The 22,249-nt window shown below is 41.6% G+C and overlaps 1 protein-coding gene across 1 annotated transcript; it reads right to left on the reverse strand.

The window, feature by feature from the left end:
- Positions 1–7,536: 7,536 nt before the first annotated feature.
- Positions 7,537–10,642, reverse strand: MRPS33 (mitochondrial ribosomal protein S33; the record flags this gene model as incomplete). Its single annotated transcript, XM_084229512.1, has 2 exons — positions 7,537–7,642; positions 10,428–10,642. 2 exons carry the CDS (start codon positions 10,640–10,642, stop codon positions 7,537–7,539), a joined length of 321 nt encoding a protein of 106 aa, XP_084085638.1.
- Between the last annotated feature and the right edge of the window lie 11,607 nt (positions 10,643–22,249).

The raw sequence follows: 22,249 nt of genomic DNA on the forward strand, positions 1-22,249 counted from the left end.
CATTCATCTTTGTTTTTTATGCCTTTGAGATTTTTGAAGAGTCCTGGCCAGTTATTTTATAGAATGTTGTTCAATATGGGTTTCTGATTTTTCTCATAATTAAGTTGAGGTTCTATATTATGGGGGAGAATGTGACAGAGGTGAATAGATAGCACTCTTGGTGCCAGAGTATACCACGTCCATATGTCTTATTGATGTTAACTGGGGTTACTTGCTCAAGGTAGTACTAACTTGCTAGATTTCTGTGTCTTTCTCGTGCAAGCATGCACAGCGCAGCTTCCCTGTCAATTCGGGCAGGTAGAAAGGAGAGTCCTAGAGCCTTCTAGAGATTTGACAGTGCTTTAATATTCTCTCAGGGCACTGTCAGTTCGGGCCGATGGATAGAGTCCAGGAGCCCTCTGGATTTTTACAGGCCTTTAATATTGGACCAGGTGCACAGGCACATGAGGCAGGGAGGCTGGCTTGCAAGGAGGCACCCAGTGGCTGGGAAGCTTTGTGCTTTTTCTTTGGCCTCTTTTGTGGTCTTGCCTCAGAGTGGTCCTCGCTGTGCAGCTGCTGCTGCCTTTAGCCCTCTCCTCCAGGCACACACTCATGCTCTTTGGGCCCAGGTGTACATAATCGAAGGTGTGCACATGCCTCGTGCCCACGCCTCTCAGCCCCAGGCAGCCTCACGACCTCTTCCGGCGGGGCTTCTGTGTCCTTCAACAGGCCCCACCCTTCTTTTGAAGGGGCATTTCCTTATTTTCTGCCATAAATTGTGTCTTATCTGTTCCTGCTCTGGAATCTACTATTTCTCTAAGGAGCCATGATACCTCTTGTTGGAAAAAACTATTTAGAAATCAACATCCTGTTGCTAAGATGTATTTTTGAGTCAAAGGATATGGGTGTTATTAATGGTTCAGTCTACATGGTGATGGACTCTTCTTCATTGTGTTCAAACTACACTGTCAACAACTATTTTTCAGTTTTACCAAAACATGTTTTCAATCCAAATGAATTACCATTCATTTATCTTTATCTTCCTTCATTCTTCCTTTCTTTTCTAATATAGTGAGAAAAATGTACTGCATTTATTTTCTAATTACAAGTTTTTTGGTATTTCATTCATTCAACGGAAATGCTGACTGCAGATCAGATACTGTTCTAGGCACTGGGGATATAGCAATGAGTAAAATTCTTGTCCACACAGAGCTGGACTCTAGCAGGAGGGAGAGACAATGAGTAATCAAATGATACAATCTGCCAGGTAGAGAGAAAAGTGCCATGGGGGAAAGTAAAGCGTAAAAGGGGTATATAATATACTAGTGGGTGACCTTTATGATTTCCAGTAGGGTGGTGAGAGAAAGGCTTGTTGAGGTGACATTTGAACAAAGACTGAAAAAGTGAGTTTTAAAGGTCCGGTGGGATATCTGGGGAAAGTGTTTCGGGAGGCAGAGGTATAAAGGCTGATGGAGCATGCAGCCTGCGAAGGGCTCTTGTTCGTGGTTGTTCTTTCATGCATTGCCCATTCCTATCAGTTGCCCCTCTCTATTGTTACTTGAACGGTTTTCTTATGAAATTGTATGCACTCTGTTACAACTTTAAAAATCACTGTTTGTCTTGTTTACCATCAATTTTATTTTCTGGTATCATTTTCTTTCAGAACCTGTTTTTTTTTTTTTTAAAGATTTATTTATTTATTTATTTATTCAAGCACTGGGTATAGTCAGAAGCACGGGAGGGTGAGAGAATTGACCAGAGCCAGAGCGGGGAACAGAACAGGCAGACTGATGAAATACACGCTGAGGGGAGCAGCGGGCAGCAGGAGAGATCTGTGCGCCATGTGGGACCCTCCACCTGGCGGCCGGGGATCGAAATGGCTCTGCAGAGGCTGCCGGCAGCTTTGCAGCCCAGCGCTCAACCTCTGCGCCACCAGGGAGGCCCCCCAATGGTTTATTCTTGAACCAATATCAGTATTTTAAAAAATTAATTGTATGTTTCAAAATCTGTTTTCAGAATTTGTGTGCCCTTCTATTTTTTCTTCCAAATGGACTTTGGAAATTTGAATCATTTTATCAAACTCCAAAAAAATTACTTGCAGGGTAAGGTAAAAAGTATCAGGCTATTCTGCCCTCCCGCCATCAGGATAGATGACGGAACCCTGCGGTCCTGAATGCATGCCTGATGGTGGGCACTTGGAGTAGTGTGTGGGCATAGGTAGATGGGATTCACCTGGGCTAAGACTGGGCCTTTAAGGGTGGCGTCGCAGGGGCGCCAGCAGAAGTCAAGAACGAACGGAAGCCGAGAGAAGAAGAGAAGTAGAGAGACCGCCAGAGAGCCCAGATAGAGTGAGGATTTGCTGGGGGCTGGGAGGACTGCCAGCCTGCCGGCCCCCCAGCGCCCCTGCCTGCCATATGCCTGGTAAATCTAAATAAAAGAGCTGCAAAGCCACTGAGGGTTCCAGGACTCCTCCTTCACCCAGTCTGCTGGATCAGAAAACCTCCTCAGTGTCCATTTCCTGCCCTTACACTGCTGAAACTTTGGCAGAAATTTTAAATTATATATTATGTAAAAATAAATGCAAACAACTAACATCTTAATATGTAATTTTCATTCACATATTTGGGATGTCTTTCTATTTATTCAAATTTTCTTCTGTAATATTCAAATTTTCATATTAACTAAAAGTTTCTCCTTAAGTGTAATATCTTGTTTTTTTGCTGTCAAGGTTCTAAAGATTGCTCTTTCAGCATTAGGAAAAGGCTCTGGAGTGGCTAGGGAATTCCACTAGAGACAGAACTGCAATCCATTTGACACCATCTGCTTTTGGCCAAGTGACTTTAAGCTGGGAATTCTGCTAGTGTGGTTCAGACCAACAGTATCAGCAACATTGGGGAACCTATTACAAATGCAGATTCTTGGGCTTACCCAAGCCTGCTAATTAAGAAACTGAAGTTTCTTAACAACTACCTGTGTTTAACCGGCCTTCCAGATGCTGCTGCTTAAGACTAAGGTTTGAGAAATGACGACTTTAAAATAATGATTTTTAACCTTGGGTGCACAGCAGAGCCACCTATGTAGCCTGTCAAAACCACAAGTGCTTAAGTTATTTCTCCCTCCCCACCCCAACTCTGATCGAATAGATCTGGAGTGGGACCAGGCACAAGGCCTTCTCTCTCCACCAGGTGATTCTGACATATAGCCAGAGCTGAGAACCACAACTCCCTAGGTAGGTTAATATATAAGATGGGAAAGTAATACCTCATTGGGCTGTTGTAGGAATTAAGCGCTATAATTTAAGAGAAAAAATTAAGCATAGTGCCCAACATATGGTAGTTATTGTTATTGTGATTCTCAAACATGAGAGATCATAGACACAGGAAACTGAGGGTCCCGTATTGGTTCATTCAGATTATTGCTGTGATGTTGCCAGGCCATGTCTATTATAGCTCTCATCAACCAGAGCTTTTATATTGATAGTTGTTGGTGGGTATTTGTACATACTATTTGCTGTCACCCCTTTTCTCTGTGAAGATCTTACCTATAACAGTGTGGACAGGTGACTTGGATTTATATTACAATCTAGACACTTAGAATTGTGTGACCTTGGGAATAAGATTTAAGCCTGTTTTCTCATCTGTGAAGTGGGCCTACAGAGCATAGTGCCCAGCATATGTTAAGTTACTCAGAAAAGTTGACATTACTTGTTTTCACTGCTTGTGAAATCATTCCTGATAATTCAAACCACTTTTCTCTTCTCCATCTTCTTTATTAATAATTTATATTTAAATTGATTGGTAGTGAATGCATGGGTCAGATATACTCAGACCCTAAGATCAACCGCTATCCTCTCAAGACCTTCAATTTGTGCTCAGGATTCTGTTTTTATTCTGAACTTAATGGGCCAATTAGTAGTTTTGTGGCTCTTTTGGGAAGATGTTCTGTACTCAGCACCAATTTAGATTGTTACTGAGGAGGAGCTCAGGTTCTCTGCACTAGACACAAAAATTCCATTTATAGATTCCCTAAATGAATCTGTCCTCAGAAAACAAGCTTCCTTAAGTGAAAAAGGTCTTGGAATCTGTTTTGTTCTACTCTAGTTTCTACTTTAATATGAACTTAGTCTATTGCCAGATCTCCAATTAAGTTAGAAAACTGCATCTGGGTGGCTGCTTGGCCAGTTCTTACACTAATTTTATGATTTCCTGTTTTACTGCCTTTGTGTCATTTAAAAAATATTTCACTCTTAAATTCAGCATGAACGTTTTATTGGTTTTCTAGTTCCCAATATTCAGGATTTTATGGTTTGTTTTATCTAAGTCTTCCTGAATATATTAATGTTTGCATTGCTGATTCAATCACAATTTTTTTTTAAAAGAAATGCTTTCTTTTGAACTTTAATGAGTCCTTAAAAAATGGTCATGAAGACAGGGTTAACAGATTACAAGACATTACTTATTCTTGACGTTTGCTCCTGCCTCTGAATCTCTTTGACTGGTTCTTTCATGGAATGGGCTTGACGGATAAAAGCATTTTGTTTTCATGTTCATACATGTAGCTATATATATATGTATATATATATACACATACATACAAACATGTATACATATATGCATTAAAAAAATGAATTTCTGGAAACCACGATTACATAATAGACTACCTCTCCCATCTACTACTACCTGAACTGCCATGCTGCATGTAAATGTAGGGAATTTCTTATTTTTAGCAGATATTTGTTAACTGCTTAGGAAAAAAATGTAGTTAGATGAACCATGCTTAATAGGCAAAAAAACTATGTAAAAACATTTAACCTTTTCTCAAATATTTTAATGTTCCATTAATCAATGAAGTATTAACATGATTTTATGGAGGTTCAGAGAAAGACGTCACAACCCATGACTTTCAGTTCAAAACCCCTGCCTCTTTTTACTATGCCTGTTAAAATCAAGGGCAAAATCATCCATGCACACAAAACACCAAACATTAGAGGGAAAACAGAAAGAGTTTTGGCCATGACCAGAGAAATCCAATTAAAATATCTGGCTAGTATAAAACTGGAGTTAAAGATTATTTTTTTTGATAGCCATTCGTCCTGTCTTAACCCGTGGTTGCTGGTGTCCTGAAATGTGCTGCCTTCCATGACGTCAAGAATGAACTCTTCCCTTATCCTCTGCTTTCCATCTGGTCCACTGCAGTTCAGAACAGATTGTTTTGAGTTCCACAGCATTTACTGTATCAGTTGGTTTCAGGGTACAGCTGAAGTACAAATAAATGTTAGCTTTGGTTTGATTCTCAGCATGGAGCAGTAGCACTCTAGTGTGCTGCTGAGTTGTCTGCAAGCTTTCCTATCCTCCAGTGCAGACTCCTGGCAGGCGCAGGAGCCAAGTCACGTTGAATCTCTCTTTAAAATAGCATGCTAATTCTCCCGAGTTCCTCTTACACTCAGGCTTCTCCGAAAGTTGGAGATGGTAATGCAGAACATCCACTTAGTTACTTTGGGTTCAGGGGGAGAGCCTGCTTCTCTGCCCAGCATCTGGGGTGATCATTTACCCCAGCTCAGCTGCACTGGCCACGGAACATGTTTGCACTTTCTGAGCAAATCCCTGAGATCCTGCTAATATAGTGTGTGCACACACACACACATTCATTCAGGGACGGTGTCTATTTGTCTATGTCCTCTACAACTGGCATGTGTCAGGCACCTGGCAGATGCTCAGAGTTCTAAATGGCTTCTCAGCCTCCTGTTGGAATTCACGTCTGTCAGATACAAATTGCCCAAATTTAGGTAGTTTTTATTTTTATCGTCTGTAACATAGACTCTAGCCATACCATCTGGATCATCTATGTTTAAAAATAACATTTATTTAAACACATATAGTGGGATTCTTACTAGCTCAGGAATTAGTCACAGCAATTACTGCCAATACGTCTAATGTTGCAGGAGGGAAGATTGTAGCAGCTGCAATACATGCTCCTTCTTGCCTGTGCACTTTGCTCTTTTCCCAAGAGAAGCAGAAACAGGTTGAAAAGGACTTCAGTATAACAACGTGCTTATATTACTACTGTGCACCACACATAAAAACAGCTAAGATGGTAGGGGCCTCCCTGGTGGCGCAGCGGTTGAGCGCTGGGTTGCAAAGCTGCCCGCAGCCTCTGCAGCGCCAGTTCCATCCCCGGCCACCGGTGAGGGTCCCACATGGCGCGCAGACCTCTCCTGCAGCCCGCTGCTCCCCTCAGCAGTGTACTTCGGTCCCTCTGCCTGCTCTGCTCCCTGCTCTGACTCTGGTGAATTCTCTCACCCTTCCACGCGCTTCTGACTGTACCCAGTGCTTGTATAAATCAATCAATCAATCTTTAAAAAAAAAAAAAAAAAAAGCTAAGATGGTAGTATCTATGTTCTTTAACTACAATAAAAAAGGAAAAAAATTCTTAAAAATTTCAGAGACAATGCTAGCAATATCAGAAATCTTGGGGGAAAAAATCAGAGCTTTCATAATCTCACTGCAAAGTCCTTGCTAGAATACGATGAAATCAACAGCTAGCTCCTCAAATACAAGGGTCACTGTTCATAGAAATCTCATCTTGCACACTCTGGTCTTTGACTAAGTCCACACTTTCTCACAGAATGTGCAAAGTGCTTCATGGCCTGGCCTCCATGTCCCAATGACCAAACCTGCCAGTCAATCGTCTTTCCGAATTCCTGCAACAGGACAGTGTCTTTTTGTTTCAGGGATTGCAAATGGTGTTTTTGTGCCTTCAACACTTTCTCCATTTCTTTTGCCTAACTCTAGTCTACTCTTCAGAGCTCAGCTTAAATATCATCTCTTTAGGGAGATCTTCTGGAAACTCATGTGAGCTTCGGGCCTCCAGCAATCTCTCTAGATTGATTCACACCCATAGAACTCTGGATTGCAGCATTTAATACAATAATTACATGTTATTAATCTCTCCCACAAGACTGAAAGGTCTATGAGGAAAGGACTGTTGCTCTTTCTAACTACAGTATCACTGGGCCCCAGCCCCCTGTATACAGCAGGTATTCAATACTCTCTTCCCAGACACAGTCCGGGATTTGTTTTAGATCTTCCCAGAGGAGTAGGTAGAGAGGCACATAACATTTATGAGCTTACTGGTATGGGGATGGTGGCTGAAAAGCCACAGTGGTGACAGTGTTCAGGGCTGGCTGAGTGATGAAACAGCAACAGGAAGGAGGAGACTACAGGACGTTCATTTAATGAGTTTCCCTCTCCGTTCCCCCAACATCCCTCCCTCTCCCAAAACAAGTCATTAAATTATGATTTACACACACATTTCTTTAGAGCATGAAGTAAACCTCAGATTATAAAACCAAGGCCAAACTAATTTTGCAGAATTAGAATGTGTCCAAGAAACCAGTCACAGTTAACTGGATTAGGCTTCAACACGGAGATGACTGATATTCCATATCATCTTCAACTCAGGAAGCTTCTAATCCTCCAATATGTGGAAAGATAAGAAATACTCTTGCTTCTGCTCTCAGTCATCGAGGAAGACATTTCCTTTCCTGATGGACAAATACTATTTCTTTTTCGCTGCTCTTTTCCCTTCTCCTTTCCTTGGTTTTCCTTTTCCACGAAGCTTCTTGAGACGCAACTGCTCATCCTTAAAATCCTGATGTTCATCCCTGAAAGAAGAAAAAAGATAGCAGTCAAGTACATCAGCACTGTGCCCTTAGGTGGTTCAGGTTATCAGTGCTTGACTTCCATAGGGCACATGCTCAGCTTGGCCCCCCCATACAGATGGGCTGTGCTTCAGAAGTTCACTTGTGAGTCAGTTTCCCTCACAGATACAATGGCACAAATGCAGTTCAATTCCCAGGTCAGCCTGGGAAACCTGCACTGACCCGACACTAACAATCCATCCAACACTAATAATTACCCCAAATATTCCACTACACTAGACTAACCAGTGAGAGGAGCTTCAAGAGCTAGAGACCCTGCAAACCCTAGGAATTAGCACCTGTGGCTAGGGGGAGAAGTCTGGAGGCAACTGCCTTCATGGATACTTCAACCAAAAAGGCTGCCGGGGGAAGGCCAAGGCAGAAGGCGGCCTAGGGATCAGGGCAGCCAGGACAGTTTGTATATGTGGATGGGTGTAAACTGAAGACTCCCTATACTGTAGGCCAATGTCTGTAGTCTAAGACTAACTACCTAAAAATGCCTAAAAACAGTGACGTGCTTAAACATGGAAGCTCTGGAATCCATTTGGACCTGGACTCAAACCACAGCTACCATTCAAGAGCTGTGTGACCTTGGATAAGTGACCTACCCAGTCGCACCTTGGTCTCACCTCACTCCTGTAAAGTGTGGCCATAAGATGGCCTATGAATGAAACATGAGAGAGGGGTTCACTGGGCCCAATTTTTAACTCCCCAGGCTGTGTTACAATAGCTTGGTTTTATAGGATATGCTATTTCATTTCATTAATGTCACGGACATAATAGACCACTTTGGGATTGCTTATGATTGTCCCCAAATAATCTACTTGCAACAGAGCAAATTCTTCTAAAATATAAGTCAGATGATGTCCCTTTTTTATTCACAACCTTGGAAATGGCTCCCATTTCATCCAGAGCAAAGGCCAAAGTCCTTCCTGTGGTCCTCAGAGCTTTCCCTGCCTGCCTCCATCCTGGTGCTCTTCTGGAACATGCCAGGCTCACTCCTGCCTTAAGGCCTTTGCTTTGCTCTTGTCTCTGCCCTGGAAGCTTTTCCTCAGGCCCTACATGATTCACTCACAAGTCTCAGCTTCTCAGTGAGGCTGGTCCTGACTGTCCCGTCTAACACTGTGGCTGTCATAACTCTTGATCCTGCTTGGCCTGCTCCGCTATTTTAACCCCCATGGCACATTCAAGTTTATAATATATCACATACTTTACTCATTTTATCAATTTTTTGCCTCTTCTTTTCTCCCTCCCCATTTGTCAACCCCCAGCCAGAAAGCCAGCTCCAAAGGCAGAGGTCTTTGTCTCTGATGATGATGACACTGCCCTGGCACCTGCTTGCCCGAGTGAGTCACTGTTTCTGAGAACCTGTGCTTCCCTCCCCCTTTGCAAAGCTTTGAGTAATATTTTCTTTATTGAAGATTGTCTAGTTTATCCTGCCTGATGCCACAGGAGGCCTTGCGTTAGAGGCACCGTTTACCATAATGAGTGACAAACACATAAAAATAATTGTGCTCTTTCACAGATAACTAAATGTTAAATATTTTTTCCCTGTCCCTAAAGAGATTCAAGGCTTTGTTTCTCGAACAAATGGAGAGTGGCAGCAAACTGATAAATTACAATAGCTGGCTGTGATTTTGTTATGGGTTATAATTTTCTACTCAGGAGATCTGCATTCCGATGATGTTATATTTTGGGTCATAATAAAATTATTTTCTGAATCCGGACTGATGGCAAGGCAGTTAGTTCCCAAAGCAATTCCAGAAATACAAAATATGTCATGGATTATAATCTTGAATAATCTATTAAGAAAATGTGTTCTCTTTTGTTCATTTCTGTTTCCTTAGTGCCCATCTTAAGTGCCTGCACCCAGAAGGTACTTAAAATATATCTGTTGGACACATGAATGGACCATTCTTACCTTTCTAGAATGAACCATTAATTTTATCATATTAGAATGTATAGTCCCAAATTAATTTTTATATTATTGTACAAAGACAAGTCCAAGTAAATGTTAAATTGAAAAACAAAGTAGGTGTTTTTATTGCAGTTTGAATTCTTTTATGAGCATGTATTAGTTTGGTGACCTTTTTTTTAAAGAAAATGACAACATAGGTTATTTAATTTTTCTTTCTAGAGCAGTATGTGGTCTTAAGCACCCACCTCCTGCACAGAGGTGGACATGAAAACGCACAGTGCGAGGAGTCTAAGCAACCTACATACTACTCTTAAAGGCGAACTATAGCTTATTTTAACCAAATTAGTTGATCAAAAAGTGTATCAACTAAAAATACCAAAAGCAAGCAGAAGGCAATAGAAACACCAACAAAACCGTCCCCAGGAGAGGAGGCTCCAAGCATCAGCAAGGCCGGGGACTGGCGGTGGAGCAGGGCCTTTGCTCTCCTGACCAACACGACCTGCCACTCTGGCCGTGGGCTGCTGAGGCTCTGCTTCAGGGTTTGGGTCATTTCCCCCACATCCTTCCAGATGCTCTCCGATTATCCTCGGTAGCTCAGTATCAGTCGGTGTTAGTTACACTTTAGACCTAACTAAACCATGTCTTCCAATAGTGCATGTTTCCTTTTTTGTTTTTGGTGTGCCCATTACAGATTAGAGAGAAGCCTTCCCCCCAACCCCCAGCAGTACCTTCTGTCTATCTGGGTGCTATTCTAAGAACTACAAAATAAGGCTAGAAATGCTAATATTTCCCTTTTCTGATCTCTGACAGTTTGTTCTGTTTTGTTTTTACCTGTAGAGGCCAAAAAACCGTAGTGTCCCCATGAGTGCAAAATAGGTGTTGTGATCTGGATACCAGTCGAAAGTCTCCTTCCTCTTGGCCAAAGGCTGCTCACTAAATAGTTTCACCACTTTCATGGATTTGGAGTCAGTGGGCCTGGCAACTTCACCAAACAGCCGGGCACTCAGACGACTCATACGCAAGGCATATTCTGAGAGGGAAGCCATTTCTTGGGCAGCAAAGAGCAAAAGTCCCTACAGCTAATGAGAAAGATAAATAGGTTAGTGTGAAAAATTCCAGGATTGTCTAATGAACACTTCAGAACATGAATACACGGCGAGCCACACTGAATCAGTCCAGAGTTGGCAGGACCTGCCTGAGTAGGGGTTTCTGCAGTTCCTTCCCATGCTTTACATTTGCAAATTCCCCATTTGGTGTTCACAGACTACACCCCCTTGCTCTACTGTCCTTTTCCACAATGAACTATTCTGTGACTGCTTCTCATTGATAGTCCACCTATTTGTAGACCAGATGAAGAGGACAGGGAAACAAGTTCTCCTACCGCAGCACTATTATTATACCTTCAGAAAACACCCACCTAAGCAATCTGCAAAATAAATATGCTGACTGCTTGCCATCTAAAGGTTTAATCATGGCAGAGAAATAATTATGCTGTTGTCTTTATTATCAGCCCTTTGAACACTGTGCTCCTCAAAGGGCTCCAGATGGCTCTGAGAACTGCTAATGAGTTATGAGGTCATTTAGCCTCGAGGTTGCTAGATTGAATTCTGCCTAGAGACTAAGCCATTAGGGAAAAACAAACAGATAGTAGTCTTACAGAAATAAATGCAACTGCTCAAAAGATCCATTTTATTCCAGAATAGGAGGCACTTATAATTGTGATGTTACTTGTCTAATCTTCCATCTTAGAGATTTTGCTGTAATGCAAACTAGCTAAAATCCTTATTAGCCAAAAACAGTAACTTTTTCTTTAGAGGCATGCAATGTTGAAATTGGTATAATAATTCAAATATGCAGAAGTTGCAGCTAATATATACCAAAAATTACATAGGCAATACATAAAAATCAAGATTGTTGCTAGTGGAGTAACTACCTCATCCATTCAGATAAGATATGGGAGTTACTGCTGGCAGAACTACTAGTATGTGAAATATTTGTAATGATATGAAAGTCTTTGCTGACTGAGAGAACTATCCTGGGTGACAATTTAGTGGGGATGAAAAGGAGTTGAACTCCAAACAGAAAACAGGCATAAACCTATCTTGATAAAACAATGGGAGACTGTAAAAAAAACCCCCACCAGAAATCATCGTTAAACAAGAATGCCAAGTACACTTCAAAACAGTTCTTTTAAGAAAACAAAACAAACCCAGTGTTTGAATCAAGAAATTTTTAATGTCCATTTCAGGACCAGGGGCTGACTTGATACCAAATACAGAATGTGAATGTCGTAAACATTTACCATTCTGAACACCTAACCATGCAATCTTGGGTTAACAGTGCCACCTGAAGGCCAGCGATGGGAGAACTGTCCCAACCAAGGTCTCTCACCATCAAACTCCCCCACCTCCATCCCTTGGGATCCTGGACAAGCACTTTCAGTAGTGTTCCTTTTCCTTTCCAGCCTTTCAGTTCCCAGACTCACTTCCCTCCTACCTCTGCTCCGAATGGGTTGTGGTTGTTAGGGCTAGGGTTACATTTTCATCAATCATTTACAAATTATTGGTAGTTTAATGTGTAATAGAAAACAGTTAATAAATCAGTGCTGTAAATCTCTATAGAAGTTGCCTTTAGAAGCTACTGTTCAGTCCATCTTTAAAGTTTTCTTTCCCAAATACCAGATTAAAAAAAAAATCTAAAAATAGTTTTTAAATCAACTTTGCTTTGTTTAGACTAATTACTATTTGACATCAGAACAGATTTCTCTGGTAACCGTACAGTATTTCCACAGCTAGTTGTTTGGAAAGTGGTCTGGGAACTACCATTTTATATCTAGGAAAATATGTTCTGAATTCCAAATCACTTCATTTTTAAATGAAGAAGCTGAGTGCTTCTGAGGTTTTATTGAGTACAGATCCTGCCACTTATTAGCTGGGCCATTTTGAACAGTTACCCATTCTCTATATATCTGAGTTTCCTTTTGAGACAACAAAGTTTACAGAGCTGTTGTTAAGAAACAAGATAGTGAAACTCAGGGCCTCCCCGGTGGCGCAGCGGTTGAGCGCTGGGTTGCGAACCTACCCGCAGCCTCTGCGGCGCGGGTTCGATCCCTGGCTGCTCCCTGGCCACCGGAGGAGGGTCCCACATGGCGCGCGGACCTCTCCTGCCGCCCGCTGCTCCCCTCAGCGGTGTGCTCCGGTCCTTCTGCCTGCTCTGCTCCCCGCTCTGGCTCTGGTGAATTCTCTCGCCCTCCCGTGCTTCTGGCTGTGCCCAGTGCATGTGTGGACAGAGCAAGCAAACAAATAAACAAATAAATAAATAAATGGGTAAACATGCCTCTATAAAAAAAAAAAAAAGATAGTGAAACTCAGCAAATAATAACTTAAAAAAAGAAAAAACTGCATTTATGTTCTATACATACACATTGGTTACCTCGTCTTTTAATCGTGCAAAAATACATAATTCAAGCAGTTTATTCTTTTATTCCTTTTCTTCATTTAATCATGAAAAAAAAAAGATACGTAATTCATGCCGTTAAACTCCCTGTACCTCCCTGGTATCATATTCTCACTTACAGACTGACAGCAAGAGAATGAAAGGGGAGGGGACCAGCTGCTTGGTAATTTGACAGGTGGCAAGGAGGAAGGAACTTACTAGGACAGCAATCACAGGATGCTAAGTTATCTCAACCCCAGTGTGAGATGTAGCAAATTATTAGGGCACATTATTCCTAAGTTAATAAGGTCTCATTAGAATCCATCAGAATATGTTGATAGCTCAAAATCTTGAGTCTGAGAAACTTTTATCTTGGAGAAAGGGAATAAGCCTGAATCTCTCACTAGAAACAATGAACCACTTGCTAAATAGGAGGAAACTGAAAATGGTCATGACAATTACCAAGGACTCTTCTAGTCTCTTTCCTTAGAGCATAGACTTGTCTGACAGAGAAAGACATAGGAGCTGGGTAGTTGTTTGTTTGTTTGTTTTTTAAATATATTGGTCTGAAGACTAGTAAGTTGCCATTTTTTATTAGCTTAAAAAATATTTCAAAAGCTTTATTTCTGACTTCTCAGCACCCTGGTTTGTTTCCTTACAAAATCTCATTTTTTCACGCTGTTAAAGACATTAAAGTAAAAGGCCAGTAACTTACACGTCAATTAGATTTCTGTTTACATGAAGGCATCCTAAGGAGTACAGCCACGTAAAATGGACACTTTTTAATAAATGTGAAAACGGTATCATGAAGAGAAATGAACTAAACAAAATGCTAAACAAAAACAAAATACTCAAATGTGCTGGAGCAAACACAACTTTTTAAGTCCAAGCAAGAAAATTCCCTTACTCTGACAAAGAGCGCAAGAGTCTTGGATTTCTCGGATAGGCCCAGTCAGTCAGCGGGTCAGGTCTATGGCAACAACTGCAGCTGCGGAACAGGTTTGCCGATTGCTCTGAGAAGTGCAGCTGAAGCCCAGGAAATCCTAACCGGGACGGGCCGCGGCTCCTTCCCCCACGGAGCTTAAAAGTGTGGAGGGGAGCTTCCTCCGGTTTCTCAAAATCCACTGGTCACCACCCCCGAAACCACCACCCACGTTACCTCAATTAAGTTTTTTTTTTTTTTAAAAACGGAAAATAAGAAACCCGCCCCCGGCTGGCGGACGGCGGTGGCGCGGAGAGGCCGCCGGGCGCCCGGGTCGGGCTCAGGCGGGAAACCGGGGTCCAGGGCGCCCGGTCCTCGGCCCCGACGCCGCCTCCGTGCCTGGGGCCGCGACGGGCCCCGAGCACTCGGCGGCGCTCAGGTGTGCTCAGGTGCGTCCAGGTGTGCTCAGCGCCACAAGGCCCGCGCCCAGCGCCGCGTTCCCGCCGTGAGCCCCGGGGGCGCCCCGCGGCTGCTGGGGGCCCCGCCCCGCTCTGGCCGCGCCGGCGAGGCCGCGGGAGGAGGCGCGTCTCCCCGCGGCGCCCCGACACCGGCCCGGGACCCCGCGCCCTGAAGTCGACTCGCTTTATTCTGGCGACTCCACGCGGTGGGGGACCCCGCGGCCGTCGCCGGTCGCTCGCGCCGGACCCCCCAACCGCACGGGCAGCCTCACCTCGCCGTGACCTTCCCCTCGCGCGCCCTCTCCGGAAGGCCCGCCCCCGGGGCCGCCGACGCGCAGGCGCGGCCCGAGCGACGCGGGAGCGAGCGGGTCCGCCGGCGCCCTCTGCGGGCGGCCTCGGGGGTCGCGCGGGCGCCCGCGCCGTCAGGGCGACGCTCCCTGGACGCCGGCACGGGGGTGGCCTGGGGAGGAGGCCGGGCCGGGTGTCCTGCAGTGTCCCGCGACGAGCTGACTGCATCTTCTTGGAAGTAGCTGCAGGATCCACCCTCCCCCCCCTTCCCCATCGCTAAAGCAGTGCCGTGCCTGCGCCTGTGTTGGAGAGTGAAAAGCACCTTTTCTCCCCTACCACCATTTTGTTTGTGTGTTTCCACTCTCTCCTCATGCAGCCCGGGCTTTGACCCGCTCCAGAGGCATTGCTTGACTCCAGGGACCGAAGATTCTTCTGACCTGACTGGTGTGCCACCTGTCCTCTCGTCCTCTACTAGGGCAACTAGTATCGCCCTCAGGAGGACGTTTTTCATAGCCCTTTGCTGGATTAGAGGGGCCGTTTGCTGCACCACGTCACTACCCTCTTGATCTGGAAGCTTCATCAGGGAGCAATGATGGGACATTTATCTGACTCCTTAGTAGACACTGCTTGGCAGATAAATGGAAACAGTATTTCACTCCATACTAAATCTGCTTTCAAGCAAACCGCACCCCTTCAGCATTGTGTGAAGTATATACTGAATATCTGATAGTTTGAGAAGATTAATTATTTTCCGAGCATCTTTCAAGGTCTTTTGTAATACTCTAAAATGTACTCTGGCGCCTCCCTGGTGGCACAGGGGGTTGAGAGGCTACCTATGAAGCTATCACAGCTGCTGCAGCGCCGAGTTGGATCCCCGGCCGGCCAGGGAGCGACCCACAGGGCGCAGCAGACCTCTCCTGCCTCATCTGCTGCTCCCCTCAGCAGTGTTTTCCAGTTTTTTGGCCTGTTCTGTTCCCCACTCTATCTCTGGTGAATCCTCTAACCCACCTACACCTCTGGTCTGTACCCCGTTTCTTGAATGCATAAATAAATACATCTTAAAAAAAAAAGAAAATGTACTCTGGGAATAAGGTACATCAAAAGCAATCTATATACCTATGGGATATCATATTGACACCCTCTTCCCTCCTGTAAAATTTTGTTATCTTTTGACATAAATTATGCTATAGAATTTGTTTTTATCAAACTGTTTTGGCGTGTGAACCTATGATTTAGTAAGTAGCCTTATAAAACTGGGTCTCATATAAGAAGCTTGCTATTGTTACGTTTATGCATGGTGTAATTGTTATAGGACAGGAAGAGGGGCAGCCCAAACCCCGCAAACCTGTCTATTCTAAGTGGGTTCTGCCATTCGCCGCATCAACACAAAACATAGGAGACTTTAATGGGAAGGAACTTTAATAAAACTAGGAAACAATACAGGTAAGGCAAAGAGTCTAGTTTCTAAATGAAGCATCCAGAGTTACCCGTCCCCTCGTGGGTAAAAGTCCATCCAAATGGGATTGGCCCAGAGCAAGGCCCCAAAGCCTGCTACAAGACTAAAGCATCTTCCAGTGGGGACCCACAGAAAAGGGTCACAAACAACCGGACAAGCCCGGAAGGAAAAGAGCAAAATCAACATCAAGATAAAAGCTGCCATGGTCACCTCCCCACGGGTCTCACCCACATCTGTGTCACCTAGTCCATGACCAAAAGACAAGCGCAGTTTCTTTACGTGTCTCTAGGCTCCACGCGCCTCCTCCAGGTCTCCTTCTGGCTCCATCCTGCTCCTTCCTCAGTCTCCTCTTCAGCTTCTCCTCTTCCTGCTCAGCTCCACCCTCTCTTGGGTGGGGCAGGGAACCTCCCCCTTTCCTGGGGACCACCCTGTTACATAATGAGTATCTCTTGTCCTTTTTTGCATAGTTCAGTCCAAGAAAACATACTGAGTAGAAATTTCACCTTGTCTTTTGTGTTTCTGTGGAGTTAGTTTGTCTTCAGTGACCACTGAACCATAAATCAAGGAGGCTTCCTTTGCGTGTTAGCAGTCAGAAAATTTAAAGCCAAAATGGGAGGGAACTGATGGCAAGAACTATTACGTGTATATTTGCATAAAACTTGTTATTGGATCCAGTTTATATATCTATCTGGTATTTTCCTTTTTACCATTCACTATTTGTGTTATCAGTATATTTTATGAATTACCGTAAGCTTCTGTCGCTCTTTCTAGAAACATAGTAAGAATAAAGGGTTACAGGTGGCTGTGTACTTTGGACACTGCACTACAGCTCTCATTAAGTCAAGATCATGGGCTTAATAGTAAGTTCCTTAATCTACTATAAAAAAATACTACAAAGTTGGTGGCTTAAAGCATTAGAAGTTTATTATCTTACAATCTGGAGGCTAGAAATTAAAAATTTGTATCAGAAGGCCAAAAATCAAAGTATGTCAGGGCTACACACCCTCCAGAGGCTCTGGAGTAGAATCGGTTCTTTTATTCTTTCAGCTTCTGGGGTTATTGGCATCCATTAACTTGTGGCCACTCACCCTAGTCTTCAAGATCAGCATTTTCAAACATCTCTCTCCTTCCTCTTTTCCTCACTTTCTCTAAGTGTGTCAGATCTTCTACTACTTTCCTTATGGGATACGTGTAACTGCATATTTAGGGCAAACCTGGATAATGCAGGATAATCTCCTCATCTCAAGGTCCTTAATTTATTCATATCTGCAAAGGCTCTTTTTAAATATATATTAGTATTTGCAACTTCCAGGGATTAGGACCTGAATCCCTGGGGGATATTTTCCGGTCTACCATGGAACTGGAACAGCAAGCCTATGATATGGGCCCATACCAACTGCTACAACCAATGGGGGAGTTAGAATATTAGGTTGGCAAACTAACAACAGAAAAAATATTTAACTTACCATGGATATTGACTTGCAGACCTTGGTTTACCTACTTGTACTTCCAAGCTACGGCTTCTTTAAGGGCACTTGTTACAATCAGAGGTTGCCTTACATAGCTCTGTTTCTTATAGCCCAGTGTTTTCAAAATTGTGGGCTATGAGTCATTAGTTGGTTGTGAAATCAATTTCGTGGTCAGGACATTAGAAACTATCAGAGTGCATCATGTGTAGTGAGGGTAATTATTGTTTTATGAAACAATATGTATGTGTGCATTGCATCATAATGTACAATGCTTGTGATAAAATGGAAAATCTCTGCTGTAAGCAGATTCATTATTCATCAAACTCTATGGCAAATATTCCTTGTCATTACACAGAATAAAAATTAAAGCTCTTATCAACTTCAGTTCATACTGTATAATCCAAGTGGGTGAATACTTACTCCTTTAAGTAAATTAATTTACGAAATCCATATTTCCAGTAAGTTCTCTTACCTAGCATGTTACAGATAGCATGCCTTTATAATAGTTCTTTTCTCACTTTGCAAAAGGAAGGAATGGCACTATGTGAGGTATGAAATCCTCTAGGATAACAGAGAAAAGGACAAACATTTTTTAGAGGAGGTTTCCTTTAGTGATCAATCAAGGTACCATAATCTCTTCGTAGGCTTCCTGTCATATCTATATTCCAGGTAAGGGTGAAATATGGCTGTTAGAAATAACTGACTACTTGTGATTTTCTGAAATCAGATATAGTGTGTGTGTGTGAATGGTGGCAGTAATAGTGACGTTCCTTTACTCGTCATGTCTCTTCCATCCTGTGTTGTGGATCAGCACATCATTATTGAAGGACAGGCTGGTTAAGACCAAAGCAAAGCCTTGAAGAAAATATTGAACTGTAAAATTTCAACATAAGCAATTCTTTTCGGCTAATGTCAATACTTATCTGTAGGATGTAGTGTTATCTGGAAAGAAAAGCAACTTTGTAATACACTGAGTTTAATGACAACAGTTTAAGTGGAAAACCTACTTTCAGCATCCAGCTAAACACAATATTCAATTCGATCCGTAACACATGCGCGTGCACTTGTGCACACACGCACACACACACACACACACCCCTTTTCTGCTTTTTTAAGAATACATCGTTTTTCTAAATCACAGTTAATTCTTAAGGAGTGTGTTTTTTTTTTTACACATACTGACTGATGTACAAATCAGAGGAAGAAATAAAATGAAAAAAACCCTGCCTTTTTTGAAAGCATAACTTTACCTGAGCTGTAATCATGTGGCATAAGTTACTTTAATACATTGTAACATATTCTTTGAGGTTACATTATTAATTTTAGTAATTCGGCTAGCACTAATAACACATTAATTCATCCAAACAAACACTATTGACCCAGATACTGTTCTAAATATTGGGGGTAAGATAATGATAATGTAGTAAAACATGTTTGCTCTCCTGGGGCATAATTCTAGTGGTAGAGAATGGTTGATAATTATATTTTAATAAAGTTATATATTACATAGTGATAAATAATTTTTGATGCAAAAATTTATAGTGGACTGTCTTTAATGCAGATAATTTACACCAGGAGAGACTTGATGAGCTTATGTGCTTCGGCATTGTGTGTAGGAGATTTATTCTGAACTCATAGTCCTGTAATAGATACAATTATATAATTTTTCATTTTAAAGATAATTGAAATGCCCACGGAAAATTATTTTATAATGAGCAGCCCATTCCAATATAATTTTGTAAAGTTTTGAACTTTTTTTAAATTGAACATTGAGTTTTTTTTTAAATTTATTTATTTATGCATACAAGAATTGGGGTACAGGCCAGAGGGGTGTGTGTGTGTGTGTGTGTGTGTGTGAGAGAGAGAGAGAGAGAGAGAGGATTCACCAGAGACAAAGCGGGGAACAGAACAGGCAGATAGATGGAAATACACTGCTGAGGGGAGCAGAGGGCAAGTCAGGAGAGGTCTGCTGTGCCATGTGTGTTGCTCCCTGACTGGGGATCGAACTCGTGCTGCAGAGGCTGCAGATAGCTTCATAGGTTGTGTCTTAACCCCTTGTGCCACCAGGGAGGCCCCCTCATTGAGTTTTGTTAAAAAGCAGCTTGACCAGTCAAAATAGTAGAGGTTCATGACACATTATTTTAAATATAAAATGTTTAATTTTTCCATTTTTAATGCAAAATGGAATATTCACACATTATACTGCAATAAACTGAAAAAAATACATCATTTTTATCTTAGATTTGATATGTGTTGTTCAAAGTGGTTAAGGCATACTGTGAAAATCACTGATACAGATCACCAAATGTTTTCCATCCACAGCCTCTGTCCACAAACATTTAGGGCATGACGTCGAGAGCATTTTATGGCAATTTTGGGGTTGGATAAGGATATATGACTATTTCTGGTCACTGAGTTATGAGAGGAAGGAAAATGCCACCTGCATCTACATGTGTCTTTCCAGAGCTCATTACCCTCTGGCACAGTGTCGTTGTTCTGTCAGCCTGGGCCCCTGAGTGATTGGGAGAGGATGCTGTTCCGCCAGACACCATGTGCATGCAACTTATGGGAGAAGTAAGCCTTTGTTCTAAGTCACGTGTTGTTTTAAGTCATGCATTTTTGTTGTTTGTGACTGCAACATGACCTAACCTATCCTGCCTTACATACTTATTTCATCACATTCTATCTGAATTCATCACATTCAATCTTCACCTTAGTGATCTGTTTACATATTTAATGCTTTCTACCTCTTGTTAACAAAAATTAAAATTATGTGTTAGTTGCTGGACTGATCATATTTTAACAGAATATGCTTTTATTCTTTATTGTATAAGTAAACTGTTGGATATGAGACCGATAAGTGGTTCCAGAGGGGAAGGGAGAAAAGAAGTGGGTAAACTGGGACAGAGGGGAAATGGTGTAGTGAAGGAGAGATTTGGAATTTTGCCATTGAACTGAACCTACTACATACACATGTTGGCCCTGAGACTTATATAATGTTATAGTGCAATGTTATTTCAATTAAAAAGTAACTATTTTGGGAAAATTTTTATTATGATTCAAAAAACTGATTAGAACTATTAGAGAAATTTTAAATGTATTCTCATTTATTTATTCCTGAAGTGGAAAACCAAAATTCAGACACACAGAGACACACTTAATAAAAGGACACTGTGCCTTTTATTATACTCAAGTTCATAAATAATACTTATTATGTTTTATTGTTAGGAATTAAGTGATAAGAAATCTGTATAGATTTGATCTTGGTTTTATAACATTTAAAAATATATATGAAATAATTTTGTTATTTCCTACGTAATTTTAATCTTGATTGCTTTTAATAATTGAGCTGATGAGATACATTTGATAACCTGTTTCTCAGATTTTAGAAAATATACAGCAAAGCACATACAATAACACATCTATTTGAATTGAAACTTAAGTCAAAGTGAATTTTATGTAGATGATTGTATTGAAATTGAGGATTGACTTTAGCAATCCTCAATCCAGCAGCTCATTTTCTATAAATTGAATGTTATATTTGCATTTCCAAGACATGGCAAAAATATGTAAAGTACACGATGAAATGAAAGTATTTTATCAAAATATTTTATATTAAATTAACAATGTTCCTTGCTTGCTAATCCTTTAAGGATCATTTCAGGTAAAGCAAGGTGCTTTTAAAGGTACACAAAACAAATATAGATTTGGTAAATTTTGTATGCCTTTTTGGTATATTTCCCAGACATTTTGTGAGAGTGAATGAGCATAATGTCTGGGAAATAAATTTTTCAACTCAAATTTTAGATTCTTAAATTCTTAGATTCTGGAGTAAAAAAGCCTCTTCTCTGTTTACAAGGTTATTTTTCAGCTACAAAGATTCTCTGTTTTTGCCTGTATTACTGTGTTATTTTCTCATTCAATCTTGGCTACCATAATCAGACAGACAGAAAGTGTGAGAACACATTTTCTTGTATCTATGGTGGAATCCTTAGCAACAGACAGTGGCTGCTTCAGGTCAATATATTTTTTTACAAGTCAAGTTGAGAACAATTCTTTGTTTTTAGACAAGTTGAAAAAGAAACTAACCAAGTTGTTAGCTAGAGAACATTACAACTCATTTTAATGATAGTTGTATATAATTTCAAGTGAAGTTGATACATTAGGGAGGAATAAAACTTAGCAATGTTGGAAAAAATGATCTCTTTATCAAATAATTTAAGTACATCCCCCACCTTGTATTCACAAAAATGTGTAGTAGTCTGTAGGAATCTTCTGGAATGATATTCCCAAAGGATAACTGCACCCTCCCTGGTTCTCTATTTTCTGGGTTTCCCCAGTCCTTTATTCCAAGTGTAGAACCATGTAAAGCCATTTAGCCCCCACCTTTTGAGTTCCAGACATTGGAGCTCAATGTCTACAGACATTGAAAGCCCCATCAGAGAATGTTATAATTTTTGTTCTCAACAATCACACATATTTTAAATAAATTAAAGGAGAAAAGGTCAATTATATTTTTCTAGATATCATTTCTGTTGTTATTCCTTCCTTCCTGAAGTTCCAGATGTCCCTCTGGTATAATTTCCTTTCAGCCTGAAGAACTTCTTTATCGCTTCTCTTAGAGG

The sequence above is a fragment of the Talpa europaea genome, assembly GCF_964194135.1.
Source record: "Talpa europaea genome assembly, chromosome: 3".
Taxonomy (NCBI): Eukaryota; Metazoa; Chordata; class Mammalia; order Eulipotyphla; family Talpidae; genus Talpa; species Talpa europaea.